Source organism: Monopterus albus, unplaced genomic scaffold (assembly GCF_001952655.1).
Source record: "Monopterus albus unplaced genomic scaffold, M_albus_1.0 scaffold29.1, whole genome shotgun sequence".
Classification (NCBI taxonomy): Eukaryota; Metazoa; Chordata; class Actinopteri; order Synbranchiformes; family Synbranchidae; genus Monopterus; species Monopterus albus.
Window position 1 is genome coordinate 922060 of NW_018127909.1, and position 24539 is coordinate 946598.

Below are 24539 nucleotides of genomic sequence, written 5' to 3' on the forward strand. Positions count from 1 at the left end.
AATCTCATACACCAAAGAAAGTGAAGAGGACCATACATCGGCATAAGTCTTGGCTAATGTATAAGATAATGACATTTAGGTGTTAAAACAAGTCCAAATACCTCAGTCATCTGAGATGAATAAAACTAAATACAGCATAATCTTATTGATCCCTGGTGGGGAAGTCACAAGGTATCCAGCAGTAAATTAAAATTTGTTCCAAATTCACCAGCTGTAAAATTAAATATGAGGTGCACAGTATCAATAATTATAATCCTATAATATGATATACAGAATGTTAAATATGTCAGTGTGCATAATGAATACATTTATTATTTTAAGTATGTTTTGATGCTATCAACACACATACACACACACACACACACACACAAAATCAGTGATACCTCTGGAAAAATATACTGTATATGACTGAAGGTTTGTTTAGAAACACCACCTAAATATTCAGTCAGATATTTTTTCACCATCTGTTCAAACAGAAAACAGAATTATTGATTAGTGTTCAGAACAGCTCTAGTGATAATGCCATTTTGATGAAGCCAGATGACATGAAGTTGTTAAATGATAAAAATAAATAAACTTTGTTATTAGGAATTTTAAAAACTATCTCAGCCATGTACAAGTAAAGAAATGACACTGAAAGGAAACATTAAAAGCAACAAGCAGCTGCAGTTTATTCATTTAATCTAAAGCACACAGACACATCTACAATAATTTACAGGTGAACTTGCTGCTATATAGTTAAATTCACCTGCTTTAATATTCATCTGTAATGTTACTGTTGGTAAAAGATTTTTTGTTGCTTTCAAACTTAATGCTAATGTCCAGTTAAAAATCTCTAATGTAAAACCTCAGAACACCACAGTCTTCTGCATTGAAATGATTTCAAAAGAAGCCATAACATTTCAAACATGTCAAACACGAGGCTTCAGCTGATCATTTGGTGAAGGTTTAGTCTGCTCTTCTTCTTGTCCCTGTCCTCAATCATCACCATGTTTCCATCACAAACTCAAATTCAATTCAATTCAATTCAATATTTGTATACCACCAAATCACAGCAGATGTCATCTCAGGACATTTTACATAGTAAGGGCTAGACCTTGCTATTATTATTATTATTGTTGTTATTACAAAGAAAAACAAATCCTCCTTGTGCAAGCAAACTTCCTGTTGTGCTTCTACTCATCCGGTTCATGGGCTCTATACCCGAGTCGGTCTGCAGAGGGAAAATGAGCCCAGAAGGTTCTGGCCAGATCCTGGATTTGGTCGTAGCCAGCGTGTTTCCTCAGTTCCTCCACCCAGCCAAAGAAGTCAGAGGAGCTCATTGCCCAGTTAGGGACATCACGCTTCTGTCTTCCCTCTGCAAAGGAATTGAAATGGACTGAAGTGGGTTTAAATGAAATGTATCTTGTAGCACAGTTCCCAGATGCTTACATGTCTCTGCTAGCAGTTTATCTTAAATGTATCACAGGTTCCGGATCCTGACAGTCATATTAGTGTTTGTGCATGTTTTTTTTCTGAAAGATGAATATTTGTTTTCAGCTTGCACAGACTAGAGAGCGCTTTTTAACACAAGACTGGTCAGGAAGCCTGGACAATGCTTAAAGAAAAGAACACTGACAAATAAGCTGCATTTCCAACAGTGACAATACCTCAGATCCTACCTGGCATGTTTTAGCAAGAATATGAAAGTGGACAACACAACGAACCGCAACATCATTAATTAATATGAATTTCTCCTCCATAGATAGGTAAACAACGGTATATGTACTGATGAAAAGAGATGTGTAATACTCTAAACAAAGCGGGTAAGTGAGAAACCCCATATTTTAACTGGAATAGTGCAGACATAGTAACTTCTCCAGTGTCTTTCCACTGTTATTTCTTTCACCTGTGTGTCTGTTGTGTTTTAACCTGCAGAGTTCACCAAGGAGGGAAAATGGTGAGAAGCTCTGTGATGCGAAAAACTTGACAGTGTGAGACCTCGTCCTGGTCTCACATGCTCTCTCTCAGTTTGTTTTCACACTGCTTCATCATTGTCATCAGGACTCCTCTGAGAATAACCTCCTGATGAGAGATTTCAGTCTTCCACCTGAAACATGTCAGGATGATTTCTACACGTCTTCCTGTGAACTGCTCTAATGTAGCAGAAACATAATCTGACTTCACTTTATTAATGTGAACTCTCAGTGTAAACTAAAGTGTATTTGTTTTATTTTTCCCTGGATTTTGCCTCTTATGCCTCAGCCACACTGCCTAATTGCTGAAGGTTGTTGAGACTGCTCAAAAATGTTTGCTGAGGTATAAAAAAATGAAAAAATAAAAAGTAAAAATAAATCTAAAATAAATAAACAGAATAAAGAGGGTGGTCCTCATAAAACTGTGGGTCTTGTCATGGGCCATTTAACATAACAACCATGGTTCCTGTTTATAATAAGTTCCAGTTTTATTTGTTATATGCTGAGGATAATCATGGATCCATTAGGCTTGAATGTGTTGCATGGCTCCAAAACATATTCACAAACAAAAGCCAGACTCCTGCTGATGAAGCACAAACACCACAATTGTTTTTGAGCGTCACAGCTGATGAACTGTTCACTGTGACTGGTATAAAACACAATACAACGAAACACAAACATATGAATAATCTTCAACATCTGCAGTTTCATATGAGCATTAACCTCAGAATGTGTCCACATTATTAAACTCATCTGTTTCTCTCTGTTACAGCCCTTCAGAAAAAAACAGTTTTTCCAAAATGTGCAAGTAAAGCGGTTACTTGACGCATGTACCTTACTACATATCAGAGGGACAATTTGTACTTTTTCTGTACTGCATTGACCTGACAGGTGGAGCTACTGGTTACCTTTCAGATGCAGGTTTTACATTAAACCTGTTTTTAAGAAGCAAAGATTAAACCAGCGTTCTCCAGCATCCAGTTGTTGTCTTTCACATGTCTTTGTTTCATCCATTATAATGCACATTTTATAATAAAAACTGAATGGAAACAGCAAAAACATATTCTAGAAACAGTGTAAATGTGTGTAATGAGGTGTGTGCATGAATGCTGATCTGATTATCACACTGATGTGTTTCTTTGTCTTCAGGTGTTGAGTCTCACCTGCCGGAAGCAGCAGCGTCATGGGGACGCTCAGCAGGACAAAGACGCTCAGCAGCTTCTTCATGATTCAGCTGGACTGAAGACATCAGACAGACACACAGTCATTGTCATCATTCTTTGATTTCAACTTCTTCTATCTGTTTCTACTGGACTTTAAACCCATTACAGAAAAACTACACTGATTGCATCACATGTCAAACTGCTGAGTCAGCTGCAGAGTCAGCTAGTAGATAGAAAAAAATGGCTAATTTTCATTTAACAAGTGAACAAGTCATTGTTCAGGTGCAAATATAAATATGTAAATATTAAAATACTGTTCACAGTACAAACATACACCCAGTCTCATTCAGCTACTACAAACTTAAACAGTCAGCATGTTTTGGATCGTTGTTCTTCATTGTCCCATAAGATGACAATGACAGCTCCACACATATGACAGCAGTTATGTTAGATCACCAAATAAGAACCTTTAAAATGCCTGTAAATTAATTTTACTAGTTGTGCTGGAGCTTTGGTACCTGGATCTGGATCCGGATGAGGCTCTGATGTTGATGCTTCCAGCTCTGGATGTTTTTGGACGGTCAGCTGATAGCTCTTTGGTTTCTTCATGTGACTGTTTGTCCTGTTTCATTCTTCTTACACCTCCCCTCTACATGCTTGGAATGAACCCTGGCCTTCTGGCTTTCACAGAAGCTGCACAAACACATCTTTATCTGATGAAGACTTTCTCTAACGTAAACCTGCTTTGCTGCTCCTCAAAACAATTTAACAGTTGACATGATGGACATTTGTGCTGGTGTCACTGTGATCAGCAGCACTGACAAGTCTAATAACATCAGTATTTATCTATTTCATGAGCAGGATGAACTCAGAACAAATCTCTGGTTAATGCCCTGAAATGCTCTCAAGCAAAGTACTGAAAAGCTTTCACACACACTAGTACAATGTGTTGTATACACAACTGAAAAATCTCCTCTCACAGTGACATACAGTAGGAAATCATTCATATGTTATACTGAAAACCTCACATATATGTGAAAGGCTTTTACACACACGAGTGAAATGCTCTCATAAATACTAGTGAAACCTGTTACTTACACTACTTAAATTTTTTTTGCAACTTTTAGCTCCTAAAACTATTTTGTAAAACATATTTAACACCGTTATGTTCATAAGCTGTTCAAATGCTAAAGTAAACAGCAATAATGAAAGTACGTCTGAAAGTTAGCCACATAAATCTCCTTCTAAACGGTGTTCATCACAAGACGTGATTTTGAAGCACGTTTTGCCATATCGCCTACTCTGAGGTTTGATTTTTGTTAAATGTCTAAGAGATTTAGATGTGTTGTTGCAGTGGTTATAGTTTCTTTATGTTTAAAACCATAACTTATGGAGTGAGAGGGTCAGAATATTAGGAACACCTCTGAATATAATGTAGTCCAGTATAACCGCACCTTTAACTATGACCTCAATAATAAACATAATTGAATTTATACACTTATAAATATTTCACCAAAAACTGAAACATTCTGAGCCTCATAAACACAGATGTTAAGGTGGAAGTGCTGCATTGAAGTGCATGCAATTGTAGTACTGTGTTCTTCCTGAAAAGTATTGGAATTAAAAGCTCTTTTGTCATGGATCCCTGCACACCTTTGGTTTGCTATTGAATAAAACAAAGAAGCTGTGAAAACTAAGGCTCCCTGATGAAAGCAGAGCTGCAGGTAACTCCTTGATATTAAGTTCTTTGAAGAAATATCCCTGTGTTGCTGATCTCCACATAACTTCACCTCACCATAGATGTTATCAAATCCACAAAAAATAACATACAGAACATCCCATTTGCTTTCTTGGATTATGTTACTGCTTATCTTACTACTGCATTTGCAGAGTAATTCAGAGAAAAGCAACAAGACAAAGCAAACAGAACAACAAACAATCAAACACTGTGCAGGTTGATGTGGCTGGTGACTATTCCTCAGAAACATAGAGCTCCAGAGCCAGGGCTACCTGCAGAAAGGTACAGGGAGAGAGAGAGGACACACTACGGGAGAGAGGAGACACACAGTTAATGGCCTGTAATGGTGGCATATAGATGCACAGAGAGGAGAAGAACTCAGAGCATCATGGGGGGCCCCCAGGAGCCCAGGCCTATATAACTAAGAGCAGGCTCAGGGTCACCTGAGCCAGCCCCAACTATAAGCTTTATCAAAAAGGAACGTCTTAAGTCTAATCTTAAAGTTTAAAATTGAACAAAATCTTCTATCTTGACTCAAATTGAAAAACAATTTTCAAGCAAAATAACCTCTCACTGAACTATACTCCAAGGACTTTGAAAACACTCTGATGCTGTACTAAATTTATATCACTAGATGGCGGCATTTCTCTGAGGTACGAAAAGTATTAACTGCAGTACAATTCAAAGACTACAGCCACTCCATATTGTATCAAGGTGGAAATGAAGGGTAGTCTTCAGTTGACTGAAAGTTAATTTTAAAGGACATTGACAAGATATTTCCAATTGCTTTAATTGTTTGATGGCTGGAATCAGAGATAACAGGATTGGTTATATAGGCTAAACCGTAAAATCAAAGTTACAACTTTTCTAAAATAGCTTTTTTTGTGTGGAGGGCAGTAAATACAGGCTAATTGTTTAATTAATCGTTTAATAACATATAAATAAATCAAAAGCAAAAAAATCGAAAATGTAAGTGCAGTTTTTTTGTTTAAGTAATAAAGACCATCATCAATGTCTAGTAAATAAAAAAACATGAGCTCACTTATGAAAAAGTAATAGGCTATAGCCGATATACAGTATGTTCAGTAACTGCGTGCTGTCTGCTCCTTTCTCTTTGCTGTGCTCTCCTCAGCTAGACCCCCCTCCCAGCGGAGAGGAAGAGCAGAGCGAACAACAAGCTGAGGGAAGGAGGAGAGGAAACTGCATAGGTGGGTGTTTTCTCCGCCTTTACTGAGTGCTCTTACGGTGCACAGTTTATTTGCTCAGTTTTGCGCTGTTTGTCCGACCACGCCGAGTTGTTTTTATTGTCTCCGACCGCCAGTCACTTGTTCTCCGAGCTTGCGGGTCGGGGTTTGGATTGTATCAGCGCAGCAGTCGGCTCGGTTAGGCCTGAGTCCACCCCGCAAACACTTATGGACTTTGAAAACCAAGCATAACCGTCTCCAGCATAGGTAATGACCCGTTTCTTGGTGTTTTGTGCTCGGAACAGCTGGTTGGGAATTGTTGCAGGTGGAAGTAGGAGTGACTTTTAATTTGGTGAACTTGGCTGTTGTTAACGCAGCAGTATGAGGCGAGCTAATGTAGCGCAAGCTAACGGCTAACACTGGCGCATTGCATTCATTAACTTGATTAATATATAACAGAGAGTGAGACTTGGGAAAGGTTTAACACCACTTTGGCTTGCAGTTTAAACTGGTTGATATCAACACTGTTAAAACCGTGAATTAGCCACGTTATTTAGCTAACACGGCAGCTTATTATATGACTGTGATTTGTGGGTGGCTGGGATGCGTTTGACGTCATGACCTTAAGTTAGTTGTTGAGGCTTTTCGGAAAAAGTGGTATTTTAGTAGACTTTTCCGCCAGTTTTATCTGACCTGGGCGGTATGTAGGGCAGGTGAGAGTACACGGAAATGGCCGCCCCGCCCCGCCACAGATCATAAGTTGGAAGTCAAAGTCCAGCCTTTGACTGCTTATCAGGTGCCTGTTATGTATTATACCTGAAATACGCCCGCTCTCCGTGGGCTGTGGAGCTGCACGGTGCTTTCCAGGTGACTGTGCCTTTTTGCCAGTTTACTATGTTTAATGTTTCAGCAGCTGTCTTTTGAAGTGGTCTGTCAGGTAGAGGGAGACGGGGTTTGTGGTGGAGGTGGAAGCAGAGAGGAACAAAAGCAGGAACCAGTTGTGTTGGTCTGGGACGTGTGGGGTGTGGTAAAGTGGCAGGAGTGTTTGTTGCCTCATTATTAAGTCCCTTGTGTAGTCTTGCAACACAGACACCTTCTCAGCTTACCCTTCTCGAGTGTCAACGGATGCCTGATCACTTTGAGAGACCAGGCTGTGTCTGCTTTAGTAGATCACCTTCGGAGGAAGCTTGTTGCTTGCAGCTTGTAGTCACTGTCTTCTGTAGTTTCTATGTTACCTTACAAATCATTGCACAGTAACAGCATACAGACCAACCTGAGAGGCATTTGACAGCTTGTCTAAAGTAACATTTGTTGATAGTGGGTTGATACGGTCAGCTGATTGGTGAGCTTCAGTACAGCATAGACATGCCTAGCATATTCCTGTAATTACCTTGCAGGCATGTCTGCTTTGACCTGTTGGAACAGAGACAGAGGAGATTGTGAGCAAGTCTGGACAAGCTGTTTATTCACAGTTGTCCCTTCTGTAAGGTGTTAAAAGAAGGGGCGATCACAAGTTGGACATTTCTTTGGCTGTGTAGAATTTGTTCCATAGCTGTGTTGTTTGTGGGGGCTGAAGTCTTGCTGCTCCGCTAGTTGCTTTAACCAGGACTATCATTTATGGGCCTCTGTAATGACAGGCTTTCGGGACACACCACGGGTGTGTCCCTCTCCACACAGAAGCTGGGGTTTTCTTCTATTTGCTCCTCCTCCCTGTCTCGTCTCTCTCTGTTGTTCTCTTTCTCTTTCTCTCTCTGCTTCCAATGGCTACACCTGTAATGTTTTTATATGAAAAGTGAGCACACTGCTCATGCAAGTGAGGGCGGGATAATATGCTCCATGAAATCAAAGTGCAAAGTTTTGTAAAGCTGAAGCAAAATTGTGGCACAGAACCCGCTCTCAGTGCCGGTGGTTAACTTCTTGGAATGGTTGAGGCTCCATTTGCACTTTTATGGTCCTCACTGCTGCAATTTAACCAACTTCTTTGTCAAGTGGTGGCCACATTCTGTTAGCATTTCACCAGTAGTCAGTCTTTCCTGGCTGCTGCTGGTCATTGGGTTCCAGTTTGTTTGACCATTTTTCATAATAGTGATATTATTTTTAAGCATTTTACATATATTGAAATGTTTTGTCACTGAATTTCTGTTTTGTGATTTAACATCTCGTTTATTGATTAAGTGGAGACAAGGACACAGTAGCTATTTGGCTAGATGTCTTTGTTGACTTAAATATGGTTATCTTATAGCTGAGTGACAATTAGTTTGACTTTCAGTGGTACTCATGATGTAATGTGTTATTGTTTTGACAAAGTTTTGTGGTTCAAATGAATTTTTGTAACCATTTAACTATAAACCAAGAAAACTTTTTCTTTAAATTGTCTTTGTGGGCTGTAGTTCACTGCATTAGACTGATTAATAATCAATTTGATTGTTTTTCATTAATTTTTGTTCCATTTGTCATGTTTTGATATATAGATATTGAAAATAATGGTATTGATTTCAGCCACATTACATAGTCTTTCACTATCTTTGGCTTTGTACCTCACTAGACTATCAGTAATATGATGGTATTGGCGATGGGGACACAGTCTTCCTTAGGAAATTGTTTTGCTGTAGGGGGAAGCCGCTCAGATACTGGTGAATCTTGTCTCGTGATCACTTTAGTTAGTACTCAACATTAATCATGGTCATTAAAGCTACACAATGAACTTTTCTCAAATATATTTATTGTAGAAATATGATTCAAAACTTGTCTTAATGTGGAGAGGTGCTGTCGAAGCTGCCTGTGACCCAGACTCATTGAACGGCACTGGCAGCAGTGCAGAGATATTGGCTTCTAAAAGGTTTTGAGGGGTATAAAATCCCTAACTAATCAGAGATTTGTATTTCTGATTATTGTGTTATTCATTGTTCACTCTGCGAGGAAACAAGTGTTTTACTCACATGTGCTTTGACTTTGGATCTAATACAACTAGGAATTTCATTGATCAGTTGATCAATAGAAAACTTTAATGAAAATTGAGTTTCTTTCAGTGTCTGGGGCTTGATTTGACAAAACAAGAGACACAAAGATGCCACCTTGGGCTCTAGGACCTTGTGATCGAGATTTTTCTCAGGTTTCTTTGACACTTGATTGACTAAACATTTAATCTCAGAAATACCACAGCTTGATCAGTAATAAAAATAATAATTGGTTGAAGCTCTTATTTGATACAGTACTTCATTTGTAATGTGGATATGAAAGCCAAGAGGTATTTAATGCTCACTTTACTCAGCTAGAACTTGAATTTGGTTGTTGCTGCATTGAAGTTTTGTAGAAGACAGCACTAAAGGTTTATCATGATAAAAGGCTAGACACCCCAGTGATATCCAGCCTTGTCTCAATATTATATCCAGGTTTATCCTCAGCTCCATGTACTATAACTCACAGCCCATTTTTGGGGTCTTTTTTTTTTGCCTTCTGAAGTACATTTGCTTGCATGTTTCCTTACTCATAAGCAGTGTTGTAGTCTGGTCTGAGTCACCAAAGAATAAGTCAGTCATCAAGGTCTACATTAAACACAACTGACACAGCTCTCATTATTTTATATTCCAAACTTTCTAACAGAGTACTGCAGAAGCCACATTAGACTTTATCATTGTCCGTCGTTTTGACGGACAGGGTCATGAAAATTCTGTTGTAATTTATTATTACCCCTCAATTTAGACATTTAATAGCATTTTTCATTCATTTTTAAATAGCTAATGTATGGAACAAGCTCTAATGTGCAGCCACTTTTCATGTCAACACCATAAAGCAGATCCAACTTCTGATTCTGAATGCAGCCAATGTTCAAGCCTGAGTCATCAGTGCTCAAGCCTGAATCGAGTCATGAGTCCTGAAAATCTGGATTCGAGTACTGTAACGCTGCTCATAAGAATAGTAAGTTGGTGCCCTGTACATTAGGCAGCTGGCCTTTCAGAGGTCCATGAAAAGTCTCTGTGGGCGGGCATGTGCACTCCATCTTCTCCAGCAACCTCACTGTGCCCATACTGTAGGCCACATGGCAGAGTGGTGGTGGAGGAGGGGTTGGGTTTCATGATTCCCAGACAGGATGGTAGAGGTGGTAGTAGTTGGATGTGGGCCAAGGCAAGCACACACACAGAGGCTAAATCTCTGTGCGACCGTTCAAGTGAGGCTGAGTCAGCAGACCACAGTACCAAGCCACAACAGCAATTTACCATAACTTCAACTCAGCTGTGTATGTGTGTGTACATATCTGTCAAGTTATGTGGACAAATTTCAGTTTGAAATCATCAATGTGGGGACATTTCTTCTGGTTCTCACACCTTAATAGGGCTGTTTTGAGGTTTAAGACTTGGTTGAGGTTACGTTAAGGGCTAGGTGGGCACTTGTGATTGTTAGGGTAAGGAGCTAACGAATGCATTATGCCAGCGAGTGTCATCACAACTCTAGAAAGACCGGTGTGTGCGTGTGCCGACTGGAGCAGAGTGCATGTCAGCCTGCCCAAACCTGCACTAAGTTTCCGAGATAGCAGTGATAGCACATGAAATGCACTGCAGTCACAATACTCAGTGGGCGCTGGGTGATAAACGAGCAAACTGAGTGTGTACTTCAAAAAAAAGTTTTCACTGATTAGTGAATGCTAACAGTGTGTGTACATCTGTGTTGTGTGTTGGCTTAGGATTGTAAGTGGCTTAGCGGGGTAATACCCATTACCAGACACAGCTTTGCATTGCTGCTAATGCTTTGTCTGTAAGTGGCTAAAGCCTTTTAAAACACTCTCAAGCAACTGCATGGTGCCACAAGAATGTTAACAGTGGGACTTTGCTTTGGAGCTTGTGTGGGTCTGTTTGTGTTGCACTGAGGCACAAGTTTCTCTTATTCTATACCCATAAATAAGGGTTGACGTTTTGACAGGGCTGCCTGCTGAGAACAGCTCAGACTGGCTTATGCTGATTTATCTGATGTGTGGCGTCAGTACTTTATCGACAAGTTGAAAATCATGGTCCTTAATGTAAAACCTGACACACATATTTGTAGCCTGGTGCCACATTTAGTTACCGGTACCTTTTGGTTCTTGTTGTGTTTTGGGATTCAGCAAAGATTTGTTGGCTTGTCAAGGATTGGATTTAAGTTGTAATGCACGCTTAGCTTTACTGGAGATTATTTCAGACCATCTTTCAATTTGTGAGTAAAATCCACTAAAGAGGCAATTTGTCGGTTTGTGGTGTCCTTGATTGGGTCAGAGAAAGTACTAACTGCGCCTGCTCCCCAGGATTGACATGTTTGCTTGGAAGAAAAGGCGTTGGTGTGAGACAAATGGGAACAGCACAATGAAAGAGTGAAGGGCTCCCTTATTAGAACAGCTTCCAACAGCTGGGGCAGGATATGACATGCTAAATCTCACAGTGGAATGTACGAGTGTGTGTGTGTGTGTGTGTGTGTGTGTGTGTGTGTGTGTGTGTGTGTGTGTGTGTTTTTTTTTTAGTCTGTACTGATGCTGGCAGCCCCGCTGACCACAAAGCATAACTATAAGATTTATCAAAAAGCTTGACCACAAGACATGGTCCTAATTTAATTTACACACTGATGCACAAAAACAAGTCCTGTCATCTCTGTCCCTGCTGTGGAGCACACACCCCACCAATTCAAAACACCTCAGGATTTTGCAGATTGTCTTGTAACTTGCAGGTGTATTACTGTTTCTTTAATGTCTCTGAATGCTCTCACACTCATCTCCCTCTTCCCCACTTTCTCCGTATCCTTGAAGTGAAGTGTTAACAAGCTCCACACACTGCTGCTGAAAACATGCTGTGTTCACATATCACACTTTCTTTCTATTTTTACTGTGTAGCAGAAGGTGAAGAAATGGACTGAAAAAGTAACGTTAGTTTGGTCCCACCCCTGCCCTTCTGATGCTCATCCCATTTTGAATTTGAACTGTGTAATCACCTTTTTAGATTAATTCTCAAGCAGTGAGTGCTCTCTCTCTCTATGCCTGCTGTTTGTCCTCGCTCTTGTTTTGTCTGTACTTTTGTATCTGGACTTGCTTCTTTATATCTCTCTCTTCCCTCATTTATCTTCCTTTAACGTATCCTTCCTGCGTCAGCTCCTACAGCTTCATTAACACTTCTTTTGTGTGTGCAAATGTGCACTGTGCCAGGGCTTAAAAAAAAAAAAGTATGTATTTTTGGGTGATTTTCTCTATGCTGTGGTGATGTTGGTTAAATCACTTTTTGCTCTCTGGTGTTGACCCTGCCCTATGCTCTGCTCTCAGCGTGTGAATGGAGCAGTGTGCAAGCACAGCCTCCCTGCTGGCCTCGGTGCGGGAGCAGGAGAGGCAGTTTGAGATGCTGAGCCGAGCTCTGGAGGAGGAGCGGAGGTCGTGCGCTGGCACCCTGCCCCGCCCCCTCCCCAACATGCAGGTAACACGGAACAGACCCTGCCCCGTTGAACCCACCCTCATGTACATTTTTTGTAGTTTCACCTTTGAGTCGAGTTAATCCAACGTCATCTCCATGGTCACCCCCATCCCATCTGTATGGACTGGCTGACTGCAGACCCTAAACCAGACCTGGGGAAAAATACCTCCTCTGTAGGTTTCAGTCAGGCTCCACTTGTGTTTAAGTGTAGCTCTTTTTTTTTTTTCATTTATTTAAAAGTTGAGTCAAATAAAGCTAGTGAAGCCTTCCTGAGGAGGTAATTTACACCCTTTCTTGCTCCTCGCAGCTTTAATCATACATTTTCCATCTACAATCGGTTTCTCAGAAATCATCTCATTCAAAAGAAGTCTTCCCATCATCACTTGTATCCCTCCACCAAGCAAGCTTAATAACCCACTGCAACGCATCATGCTTGTATTGATTTGTCTGTTTGCATGCAGAGAGATGTCTTTGATGTTTTGCTGTTTTCCTGGACTATTAAGTGTTTACTCCAGTAGCTACAGTATGTCAACCATCTACTTCCTTTGGTTTAATTCATTTCTTGTGTAAGGAAAATGTCTGTCAGTTGGTTTTTCAGTATGGCGACTGTCCAGACCTACCCGTTTCATCAGCTGGTAGAGCTCTTGATTTCTGAGTCAGTTTCATAATGAAAGTTGTTTGCATACACACCCTCTTTATCATGTATGAGGCAGGTACCTGTTTCAGAGTGACCTCATGCTCAGAGATATCCTCTCAGACAGATATGCAGGTGTACACGCCCATGCTCGCTCATTCTTTTTCTTCCTTATTTACACACAGCCATTAGTGTGCATGAATGGCCATACACAATTTGTACAGCACACTCTTGTGGCTCTGAGGCAACCTGTTGAAACTCAGTCTAATAAACAGCCAGACTCTCCCACTCATTCACTCTCCTGCTGTTGTTTGTTACTGTTGTATGGAGGCTGACATTCACTGGAGCATGTCGCATAAAAAGCACAAATATAGGTGGAAGCAGGTTATTGTGAGAACAGGAGAGAAATGTGGCTTGTGCTACTTCTTATCTCTTTGCTGTGTGTTCACATAGCCCTAAGGCTTCGGCATGCCTCTGTCACTCTCCCAGGCAGCCAACACAACCTCTGTTTTCCCTGACAAGTTCCCACATGCTCACATCTGCCTGGCTCTTTCTACTGTTTTCTCTAGCTGAACCCTAGCCTATACTAAAGACTGTGTTCATTTACTTAATCTGCATCTTAGTTATTTGATCTGGGCTCAGTGTCTCTTTTAAAAAGTTGCCTTTGCTCCTCCTGCAAGAACTATTTCCATTTGGTGCTAGATGATTTGTTTGTGTTTAATGTGAAAATACAACCTTTCTGGCAGTAATGGGACAACTGTATGTTTTTGGTTTAAACCCCCCCCCCCCCCAATATATGCCCTTAAGCAGCGGAGATGATGTCAGTAGAGAAGCACGGACTGCCACCTGTGGCTGGAATGGGAAGTGCACCACACCCATCACTGCTCCCCACAGGCAGTGCTATTGGTGCTGGCACATGACAGGCATAAAGACATATCTTTTGTTTCTCTCACTCTGCTTGTCATTGTGATTCATTGCTTGTTGCACACTAATTTACTTCATCTGTTTATTCCATCAACACAGTTCATAAGTGTGTTGCACTGTTTGTTTGCTTGAGGGAGCGCTTACATGAAAGGCTGTTGGTATTCTTGTTCCTGATGTTTAGATACATGTGGAGTTTTTGTAGTGTTATTGTCATAGTCTGTGCAGACTTTCTTGCCAGACTGTACAGATTGTTCACCACAAACCAAAGTGGTCAGCTGTTGGTTGCTTTTATTTGGTTTTTAACAATAGCACACTTGTTTTCTTTCCGGTTGGGCTGCCATTAGCTAGATGCATCCCTATAATGCAGTGTAAAAACAAAAAAAGCTAAAGGCTTTTTTTTGTTTTGGCAGCAGAGATGTAAAGTGCCTGAGCTTCACAAGATAAAGCTGTGTGCCATTAAAATTCAAATGAAAGTTGAAGGAAGTTGCTTCTTTCACTTTTTTTTTGTGCTGTACATGAGCAGTTGTCACTGGTTAGAAAAACATCAGCTGCTTTGTGGTGTGATGCATGTGTTATATTCTAAGCAGTCTGTGTGTGTTGGATTCCCTCATGTGTTTGTGTAGAACAGCCGCCTTCCTTGTGATGCAGACATAGAGAGGCTGACACTGAACGAGGGTTACATCAACGGGACACATCATGTAGGTGTCTTTCAGAACCCCTCTGTTTCACCTGATTCACTTTTAACAGGTATAATCCTAACCATTCCTTAAATTTTAGTTTTAAATGTTCAAACATTTGTCTGTAGTTCAGGATGGAGCCTGGTCAGATGGTGCATGAGACGTACACGGTGGAGGAAGCACCACAGGAGACCCCACCCATAATTTCTGTGGAGACTAGCGACGATGGGACCACACGGCGCACAGAAACCACGGTAACATGACGTCCAAACAGAAATAATTGTTGCAAAGTGTGCAGTTGGCAGCTCTCCTCCAGGTGAAAGAATGACATCCTGGCAAGTAAACAAACAATCAAAAAAAGTTGGTCTTGTATCATTATGCACCTGTTATGATTTATTAGGGATTTTCTCTTTTGATTCTGTCTTTGTAACAGAGATTTTCATTCTTGTAAATGTTATTGTCAAGTACTAATTTCTTGTCTGCTTCCTCCCTTTGGCTGTTTAAGGTAAAGAAAGTGGTAAAGACCACCACCACTCGCACAGTCATCCCCTCTGTGTCAGACACACTTTCCCTGGATGGTGGGGGTTCAGTGACAGGTGTGCCGGGCTACACTACACCCATAGACCGGGTCTATAGGCAGGGACCTGGAGGAGGCGTGCCCATGGACTACCCTACCCACACTGTCCCCCGCAATTACCAGTATGGACCTCCGGGGGGGTATGAGGACTACCGTACTGCACCCCCATCTGATGCCTACACAAGCCTTAGCAGGGGTGCTCGCATGGACGATCACTACAGGTACAATAAAACTATTTTTGGCCAGTGTTCTCTACTGGATATTCCCAGTCTCTTTTTCAACCCCTTTCTCCTTGCCCTCTCCAGACCAGTCCATCCAGATGGCTACAGAACTCTGGATCCAGGCTACAGAGCCCCTAACAGGAACCAGCTAGACCCCTATGCTGCTCAGCCACAGGTGTGTTCCGCATTCACTGCATCACCTACTTTAGTGCTTTTGTTTTACCATGGCCTGTTACTTCAGGATTTACTTGCTAAACATATTAATTTTTCCATACTACATATTATGAAGTGAATAGGATTTTAATAAGATGCTATTTATGTTTAATATTAGTCAAACCATTGTCCAAACTCTGCAGCAGAGAGAAAAGTGTAGAGAGAAGCAAGTTCACATTTTTGTGTTGTCCTGTGTGCTCCCATGTTGCTGTCTGTCTGGTTCTCTGTTTATCTGAATATGGCAGAGAGGGTATGTAGGCCACAGTGTTCTACACACAAGGACATTCCGTCATGTCTACGTTCTTGGATAGCAAAATTATAAGTGGGAGTGCTCAGACCCTGTTGTGAAAGTTTTATAATTAAACCACAAAAAAGACATGTTGTGTTCTTGACTTTATTCTATTGTATTGTCTTTGAGCAGGTTGGCCGCCTGGGAAGTGCCATGGAGCTGTCCTCCATACCAAGGTTTATCCCAGATCCATACGGCCTGGAGGATGATCAGCGTAGCATTGGCTACGATGAGCCTGACTATGGCATGGGACATTCGATGCATTATAGCACTGTGCCCCGCAATCCTCAAGCCTTCCCTCGTGGTCCTCCACGCAGGACTGGGTATGTTGTGTGTTTTTGTACTAACTCCAGTTTGAGTAATGTTTAGATGTATGTAGAGTCTGTGCACCATCATTGAGTGTGCAGAATGTAATGGTTCTTTTCTACTGTCTTCAGGAGTTACGAGGGCACCTTGGATGGTGACATGAGTGGTCCAGGGGACATGTATTATTGGGGAGGAGCACCTCTGGCCCAGGGTGAAAGAGGTAGCATGGCCTCATTGGACGGCACTCTGAGGAAAGGTCCTGGCCCGGGTGGCTGGCGTCAGCCAGAGCTGCCAGAGGTCGTTGCCATGCTCAACTACAAGCTGGACCCTGTCAGGAGCAATGCAGCAGCATACCTGCAGCATCTCACATTTAAGAATGATAAAGTAAGAGATGCATATATTGTGGTATAAAGCTTTTATGGAGTGTGACTTTGAGTATAGTAGACTTCAGTAGATTATAACATTTATTGAGTGAAAGCAGTTATGAGGGGCACAAGGGTGAGAAAGCCAAAACGGCCAAGACCAGAGACATTAGCTTACTATATTTTTTCTGAGAGTAAATGAGGCATTGATAAAATATATATATTAAAAAAAAGCTAGACAGTTCTCCCAAAAAAGAAGTAAGATGTAGTCAGGTGGATGTGTCAAAACTTTGATGCAGCTAGTAGACAGTGGAGAATCTTTTTGTTGTTGTTTAGAAAAATGCTTTGAGTCTATCAATTAGTGAGAGCAACTTTTTAATGGCAGATTTTGCATACGAGTCTTTGTTGCTGTTTACATATATGTCAGTGCACATTATGTGTTTTCTAGGGCTAGAACGTAAATGTCTAGCTAGGTTTTTCAGTAACAGTAATTATACTGCAAAAGGTTGTGCATTGGCAAGATAAAGTAAGTGAAACCTTTGCAAAGACCTGGCTGGTATAGACAAACTAAGCTAATAAGACACAGTTGTGGTCTCTTTACTGAACACACTAACATTCGCTGCTGGTGGAAAAAGTAAATGAACCCTTGGATTTAATAACTGGCCAACTTTGACAGCAGTAGCCTCAAACAAGTGCTTCTGGTAGCTGTGGATCAGACCTGCTGTACTCTGTCCTTTTATTCCTTGTTTGTAGATCATTTCATCTTTTACTGTTTTATAGCTTGATGTTGACATAATTATGTTCGGATGAGCTGTTTTAAAAAGTAAGCTATTTTGCCTTCCAGGTGAAGACTGATGTGCGTCGTATGAAAGGCATCCCAGCGCTGGTTTCTATGCTTGACAATCCAAACAAAGAGGTCAGTGTACTGTCTTTTCCCTATGGCTTACTGGCCATCTCACTTTTGTAGATGTTTGTTATAATTGGACCAGGTGAGGTAAAAGTAGGGCTTAAAGGCCTCATATAACAGTGAGACAATTCATTGGCCTGAATCAAGCTCTAAGGACAAGGTGACCTTGACACTCCCCCTGTTTCTGCCGAATGAGAAACAGAAATAAGGACTACATATTTGACTTCTCTTGGAGAAATCCTGCATGTCAACATTTGTGTTAAATATGGTTTTGGCCTAAACGTTCTTTGTTTTTTTTTTTTAAATTATCTTTGATTTAGCACAAGCTGTGGCATAATTGTACTGATGTTTGTGTAGGCATTACCAGACAAACCACATCATGCATTCCACTCTCAAGGCGCGGCAGAATCTTAGTCTTACATTTCATGCTGTACAGCCAGTGACAGTCTGGTGCATGTTGAAGGACTTGCTGGCTGAAGAAATGGGTCAGACAGTGACTTCCTTTTTTTTTTTTTTTTTTTCTTTTTGTAAACTGGCTTTTTGTGTGTGTAAAGCCAAGATACAAAATAGGACAAAATGTGGTATTATCAAAGATGCTGAACAAATTTAAAAGGCACATAATACAGTTATTTGTAGAAGTGTATCAGAATGTGGCACAGGATATTGATTAAAGGATGTTCATGAACTTACGGATGAAAATTATCCTTTTGACTAAATTTGACACCTTTGCATCTCTTGATAATCGGTGTGATTGGTCAGTTAAACTAATACGTGAACATTGCTTTATAATGAAATTGTGTAACACATGGACAGCTAATTTGCCATTAATTATAGGCAGTTACTTGCATGAGTAGTCCAGCCGAGGCCCATTTAATTTGCATAGCACTTAACAGTCACAAGGGTGACACTGTTTTCTACGACTCCAGTAAATCCATGTATGTGAAACCAGTGCTTTCTTTAATAAGTGATCCTTAGTTAGGACTAATAGCTCATGAAGCTGGCATTGCATCTGTTATAGGTTCATTACGCAGCTTGTGGGGCACTAAAGAACATCTCGTATAGCAAAGATCTTGACAACAAGATTGCCATCAAGAACTGTGATGGAGTACCTGCTCTGGTCAGGCTGCTGAGGAAGACCCACAACCAGGACCTCACGGACAATATCACAGGTTAGAGATGCAAACACACAATCGTAGGAAACATTTAAACCTACATTGGCAAGAAAGGAAAAAAGAATTCAGCATAAAACAGCAACCAAATAACGACAACAACAAAGTTTGGTGCGTTCATTCATTCTTTTCCCATCATGCACTTCTTTTGATCTGTTTGCAGCTTAGTGTCGATTTTTCTCATTTCACCTAGAGTTGTACTTTTTGTAAGCTCAAGATGTGTCAGCTTTTCCATTAAGAAGATTTCAATAATTTATAGCTTTTCGGTACAAACATATTCATTTACTACAATGACGCATAAAGAAGAGCAGCAAATGTAATGATCTGAAGTTTCGTAGCAGCCATACACAGACTTCCCACAAGCTTAATTCAAATTGACAGAGCTGGCATTCCCCACAAATCAGGAAGTATGACTGTCCATGACAGAACCATCTACCAACCTATTAGTGTAATAATTTTGTTCTATTTGATTTTTACAGGCCAAGATTTAAAATGACAGTCAAGAGTGGAAGCAGACTCTAAATCTGGCATTTTCCCAGCTTTTTAATTCTGTGCTTTTCCCACAGGGACACTTTGGAACCTGTCGTCTCATGACTCTGTGAAGATGGAGATCGTGGACAATGCGCTGCACGCTCTCTGCGATGAAGTGATGGTACCCCGTTCAGGCTGGGAGCGAGGGAGCAACGGAGCAGGAGGAGGGGAGGAGAACTGCAAGCCCAGACATCTTGAATGGGAGACGGCCCTCACTAACACAGCAGGCTGCCTGAGGTAGATCAGAGCTGTGTGACTGCTACTAATTATTTGCAGATGGAGGGAGGGAGGGAGGGAGGGAGTGTTTTTGTAGAATGGAGAGGAAAGTGGAAAGATGGTAGTTTAATAGACTGGCAGAGCAGTAGGCTGTATGAAGGAGGAAAGGACCAATGACGAGTTAACACAGCTGATGCTTTTTACCCCACAGATGATCAGTGATGGTGCAATCAGAATATGAATGCCTAATGTGTCCTTCCCAGTCAGAATACACTGGCCCATTCTGCAAGAAATTATATTGTACTTAAACATTTCATAATAATTTCTAATGTGTTGTAAATGCTGGATAAGACAATTAGCACAAAAAACACCATGCAGGTCAGTTGTAATGGAATGATCCATCACTTTATTGTCCACATCAGAAGCCTTTCCCTCATCAGTCACAATATAAACAGGATGTCTCATTTCATTTTATATAGAGCTCATTAAAACACTGTGGAGTTAAATGTCAGTTATTTATCCAAGTACATTTCTGGCTGAATTGGAAAGGTCCTCATGATATGACAGGGTCAAGAAAAGAATTTGTGAGTTTACTTGGGGGAGGCAAGCAGAGGACAATGGGCCATCGACTTATGCAGTGTAAACAGTATGTTCTAGTCTCCAGGTTTGTTATCTATGCAGTTCCCTTGACCACATGGTTAAATACAGTGTTCACTTCCGGCTGTGGGAAAGTATGTGTGTATAATTTGTTGGTCTGGAGACCTAAAGTTTGGTATGTGCAGAAATGGTCTGGACAGTATCAGTTCACCTCATGACACTGGAGTTGCACTGACAGTTTATTGCCACAATATCACTGATACATTCAGTCAACAGTTTGCAAAAGATTCACTACCATGAAAGTTACATTTTCTAAATCATTCGGCTCAGTGTAGATGCAGACTGAGTAAACATCTGCTTTGAGTCACACCTTCACAGACCAGAGGGAAAGCTTGCTTGACGGGTTTTTAATTAGTTGATTGCAACATAAATTTAAAGTCAAAGCCGTACGTAGTGTATCTGCAAGTGCCTCATTTAACTTCAGTCTAACTCTTATTATTCCCTCTGCTATGAAGGAACTGTGTTCAACCCGTGTCTCCTAACCCTCTGTCGCATGGCCAGCATTATTCATGTTTTTCAATTACACAGTCTGTCGCATGGCCAGCATTATTCATGTAACACTGCATGTCAAAAACATTCACGACATCTGTAAGGTTCTAGATTGACTGTTGTAGAATGTACAGCTTATGGGTCTGTACTTTGTATGCGATGTATGTTTGCAGTCTGAGGTAGAATGGTTTTAGGTATCATCTAAAATTATATATAAACTTTGCCTGCCCAGCTGGTCTGTTACTGCTCCATATCAAAAGTTAGTGAAGTGGCAAAAATTCTAACACTGATTAATCAGTGTCTGTCTGGTTGCAGTGCTCACTCTGTGTGGTTCTTTACCCTCCTGCACACAGATTTACTGCCAGTGATCAGACTTGACACTTGACTTGTATAAATGTAGAAACTTTAGAGAACTGGGACCCTCTGTGTTTGTTGGCCTGATCGGACTTAGTCTCTTCTTTTACATTATAAATGTTGGCCTGCTGCAGTGTGTAAATCAACTTCCTGAGCTATTCAGTGAGTGAAATCAGTGCCCCCTGCTGCAGAGAGGAATGTGTCCTGTTATTGTGCAAGAGGGAGTGTCTGTCACCAGGAAAACAGGCTAGCACAAAAGCCCAAGGCTGAATATATTCCAGAGTTTTCTCCTTCATGTTCCTTCCTTTACGTTACTGAAGGACAAACTAACTGGTGCCTCAGTTTTCCATCCATTCACTTATGTTAGATCTCTAAGTTGGGACTGAGTCAAAGAGCACTTGATGAAGTTGGTCCACAGCTGTAACTTGATCTCATCCAACTGTACTCTGTAGACAAGTTGATTTAACAGCACTTTCATTCAAACAACTCTTGGGGGGTGTGTTAAAGCATTGTGCACTGGAATCCTTTTGTAGTGACTCCTTTCCTTTCCTTTTTAACCTATTAACTGCCTCTGCAGCCATTCACACTGCTAATCCTTATTTGGTTTTATATTATTGTTTCTCCTCTTCTCAACTTTCCACTTGTCTAAAGAAATGTGAGTTCTGAGCGAAGGGAGGCCAGGAGGAAGCTGAGGGAGTGCACAGGACTGGTCGATTCCCTCATGTACATCGTCCAATCCCAGATTGACTGTAAAGATGTTGACAATAAGGTATGTGGAACTCTGAGTTGACCCTCAGAGTGTGGGATTAACGAAATTGACCTGATGAGTAGTAGTACTAGAAAAGAGTGCAATGTTCAGAGTTGTTTTAGCTTGATGCAGGATTTAAAAGAATAAATAAAACAAGGCCACCTGTAATGACTTGGGTAGGTGACTTGATGGGTGTACAGTGAGTATCTCAACTTGTTGAGGCTTGGAATTTTATTCATTCTGTGCTTTCCCCCTCATATTTTACAAACATATTTTACACTCTCCTGTTCTTCCATCTTTGCAGTTGATAGAGAACAGCGTGTGTCTGCTGAGAAACCTGTCCTATCAGGTGCACCGTGAAATCCCCGGCTGTGAGCGCTACCAGGAGGCCGTGGCTATCAACCAGGGCCCCGCCTCCTCCAGTCAGAAGGGCAGTTGCTTCAGCTCCCGCAAGGGCAAAGGTCTGTGCCAAAGAGACAGATGTACTGTGTTTGTTCACACAGTAGGAGGCAGGTTGTTTCACTAGATGAAACTATGGTGAAACTAGTAAAGGTGATACTGATGTGCATACACAATTGTACAAACAAAATCACTCACTGACAGAGGAATGTTAACTATTTCCCCAACTGAGAGAGGCTGCTCTGTTTGTTTCACTCAAGCGTATTGATTTATTTTTTTCTCAACTGCCCCATTTCTACTGTTGTTGCCTTTTGCTAATGCTGTTATCAAATTATTTCATGGTGATAATGAATGGTTGTCAACATTCTTATTAAATCGGATACAGTTCACTGGGTATCAGCTTTGAGGCTAAATAAAAGCTCTTTCTGTGTATTTCATTATTATCACATGTGTTGCACAGAGATGCATCACAGCAACATATCTTCATACTGTACAGAGCAGATAGGATGTGCGAATATGAGATTACATGAGCTGATGTGTCTTTGGACTCTTGATTTGACCTTTTGTATCTGGCATCTCGCATTGCTGATTCTGTGTGGGGGCAGCAGTGGCGTTGGGATGTAATCACATGTTAACTGGGTGGCTCAGGTGTGGCTGTTTTCCTCTTACAGTACGTGCTCTCTCTTCCTCCCTTTTTCCTCTCCTCCCTCCTTTCCATTCTTCTCTGCCCTTCTTACACTGGACTACAGATGAGTGGTTTTCCAAAGGTAAGCTCTTTACCTGTGCATGTCTGCACTTTGCTTTCTGTTGCCATTTGTCTTGGTGTCAGCAGTACTAGAGTAGCTGTAGTTGAACTAACCGGTTGAAATACTTTGTGCTAACATGCATGCCTTCTCACAGTGAGTTATTAGAGTTGTAGTGAAAACATAGTCAAAGTAGGGGATGTAAATCTCAGTCTGTGCATTTGTCCTTCACAGCACATATCCAATCAAACTAAACTTCTAACAGTAGAGAGTTCTCTAGATCATATGTAGATTTTGTGTGTTTCTAATGCAGCAGTGATGATGTTTTCTTCCAGGTAAGAAAGAAGACGATGCAGCTGCAGACACAGTAGACATTCCAAAGAGGACCACACCTGCTAAAGGTAATGACCAGCTCAAGCTTACTTTATACTTGTTCACAACTGCGTAGCAAAGGAGTTTATGGGTAAATGTAGATTGCTAATGGTCACAGATGGCTCGATACACACACACACACACCTCTCAAATCTTATGTTGTGTTAAGATAGCATGTCTTGCATGCAACTTGGTCAAGTGGACTCGTAACTGCCTGCTAATTGGTCCACCAGCAAGCACTCTCAACTTTGAAAAGGTTGGAGTAAGTTTCTAAATTGGCATTACCCGCCTAGATGGACCACCAATTCTCAACCCAAACGGTTACGGTCTCTCCGAAAAATATCCACACTTAATAAAGTGGCATAATACCAATCCTAAAATGAAAATTATAATGGCTTAAGAGCCTGGCTCAAAATCTGACAGTTGTTTTCTGACTTTTGCTTCTGTGTTTTCTGTACTTTGTTGTTTGAGCACCCCTTAGAACATTAATGTTCAAACAAGTATAAAAGCAACAGCTGTGTGACTGTCTCCAACCGACAAACTCATACATGAAGTGACACAGAAGTATAAATCTAGCTTCAGTTATTACTTTAACAGTATGTGTTGTAATTAGAGGAAAAAATATACATTTGCTTATAGGTTTTGTTTCTCCTATCTTCTTGTTCCTCTTCTGCACTTTCTTCGTCCTCCTTTTTGATCTGTTTATTCCTGCTATCTGTACTGCCTTCCTCACACTTTCCTTTCTTCTCCTTCTGCCCTCCTTCTCTCTTTCTCTCTCGCTCTCTCTCTTCTATAGGCTATGAACTGTTGTACCAGCCAGAAGTGGTTCGCATCTACACCTCTCTGCTAAAGGAATCCAAGAACCCCATTGTGCTGGAAGCCTCAGCTGGAGCTATTCAGAACCTGTGTGCTGGCCACTGGACTGTAAGAACCGCTATCCATTTTGATCTTCTTTCATTCTGCAGCACCATCATTCCAATGGACTGCATCATTAATCAGTGGTCCCCAACCTTTTTATCATTGCGGACCGGTCAACGCTTGACAATCTTACCGCGGCCGGGGGGGTGGGGGGGTACGTAGATTGTTTATATTGTTAATATAATAATAAACATGAATCCACTGTGTTGAAATGTTTAACTCCCCATAACGCTAAATCAATGGGAGCCCTGAACTTGTTTCTCTGCAACGAGACGGTCCCATCTGGGGGTAACAGGAGACAATGACACCCGAAGTGTGTTGCTTATGTTCAGTCTACTCCGTTGTTTTGTTTTGGTTGCTGTCACTGCAGA

At 41.1% G+C, this 24539-nt stretch overlaps 2 protein-coding genes across 13 annotated transcripts in view; one reads left to right on the plus strand and one right to left on the minus strand.

Moving 5' to 3' along the window:
* Positions 1-700: 700 nt before the first annotated feature.
* Positions 701-3946, minus strand: LOC109958008 (otospiralin-like). Of its 2 annotated transcripts, XR_002274622.1 has the most exons (3): positions 3637-3946; positions 3119-3194; positions 701-1357 (listed from the first exon to the last, which is right to left on the minus strand). XR_002274622.1 is itself a non-coding variant. In XM_020596307.1 (2 exons), exons 1-2 carry the CDS (start codon positions 3180-3182, stop codon positions 1176-1178), a joined length of 246 nt encoding a protein of 81 aa, XP_020451963.1. In that variant the 5' UTR covers positions 3183-3332; the 3' UTR covers positions 701-1175. The 2 variants fall into 2 exon arrangements, 1 of the variants encoding a protein (XP_020451963.1); XM_020596307.1 differs by lacking the exon at positions 3637-3946 and having other exon boundaries at positions 3119-3332.
* Positions 3947-5935: 1989 nt separating this feature from the next.
* Positions 5936-24539, plus strand: part of ctnnd1 (catenin (cadherin-associated protein), delta 1) — a 25371-nt gene continuing 6767 nt past the window's right edge. For 2 of the 11 annotated variants that reach the window (XM_020596056.1, XM_020596053.1), the window contains exons 1-16: positions 5936-6064; positions 12318-12465; positions 14644-14718; positions 14826-14951; positions 15203-15495; positions 15580-15670; positions 16130-16320; positions 16435-16687; positions 17510-17581; positions 18591-18741; positions 19308-19509; positions 21640-21757; positions 22041-22197; positions 22885-22902; positions 23214-23279; positions 24047-24174. In XM_020596056.1, coding sequence (XP_020451712.1) covers positions 12325-12465; positions 14644-14718; positions 14826-14951; positions 15203-15495; positions 15580-15670; positions 16130-16320; positions 16435-16687; positions 17510-17581; positions 18591-18741; positions 19308-19509; positions 21640-21757; positions 22041-22197; positions 22885-22902; positions 23214-23279; positions 24047-24174 — 2082 coding nt within the window. In that variant the 5' untranslated portion in view covers positions 5936-6064; positions 12318-12324. The other 9 variants (XM_020596057.1, XM_020596054.1, XM_020596055.1 and 6 more) reach the window with 9 other exon arrangements.

Bases quoted from the DNA above. Each gene is read 5' to 3' on its own strand.
- LOC109958008 (XM_020596307.1), bottom strand. From the start codon at position 3,182: ATGAAGAAGCTGCTGAGCGTCTTTGTCCTGCTGAGCGTCCCCATGACG. The intron at 1,358-3,118 runs GTGAGACTCAAC...ATTCCTTTGCAG, and splicing joins GACGCTGCTGCTTCCGGCAG to AGGGAAGACAGAAGCGTGAT.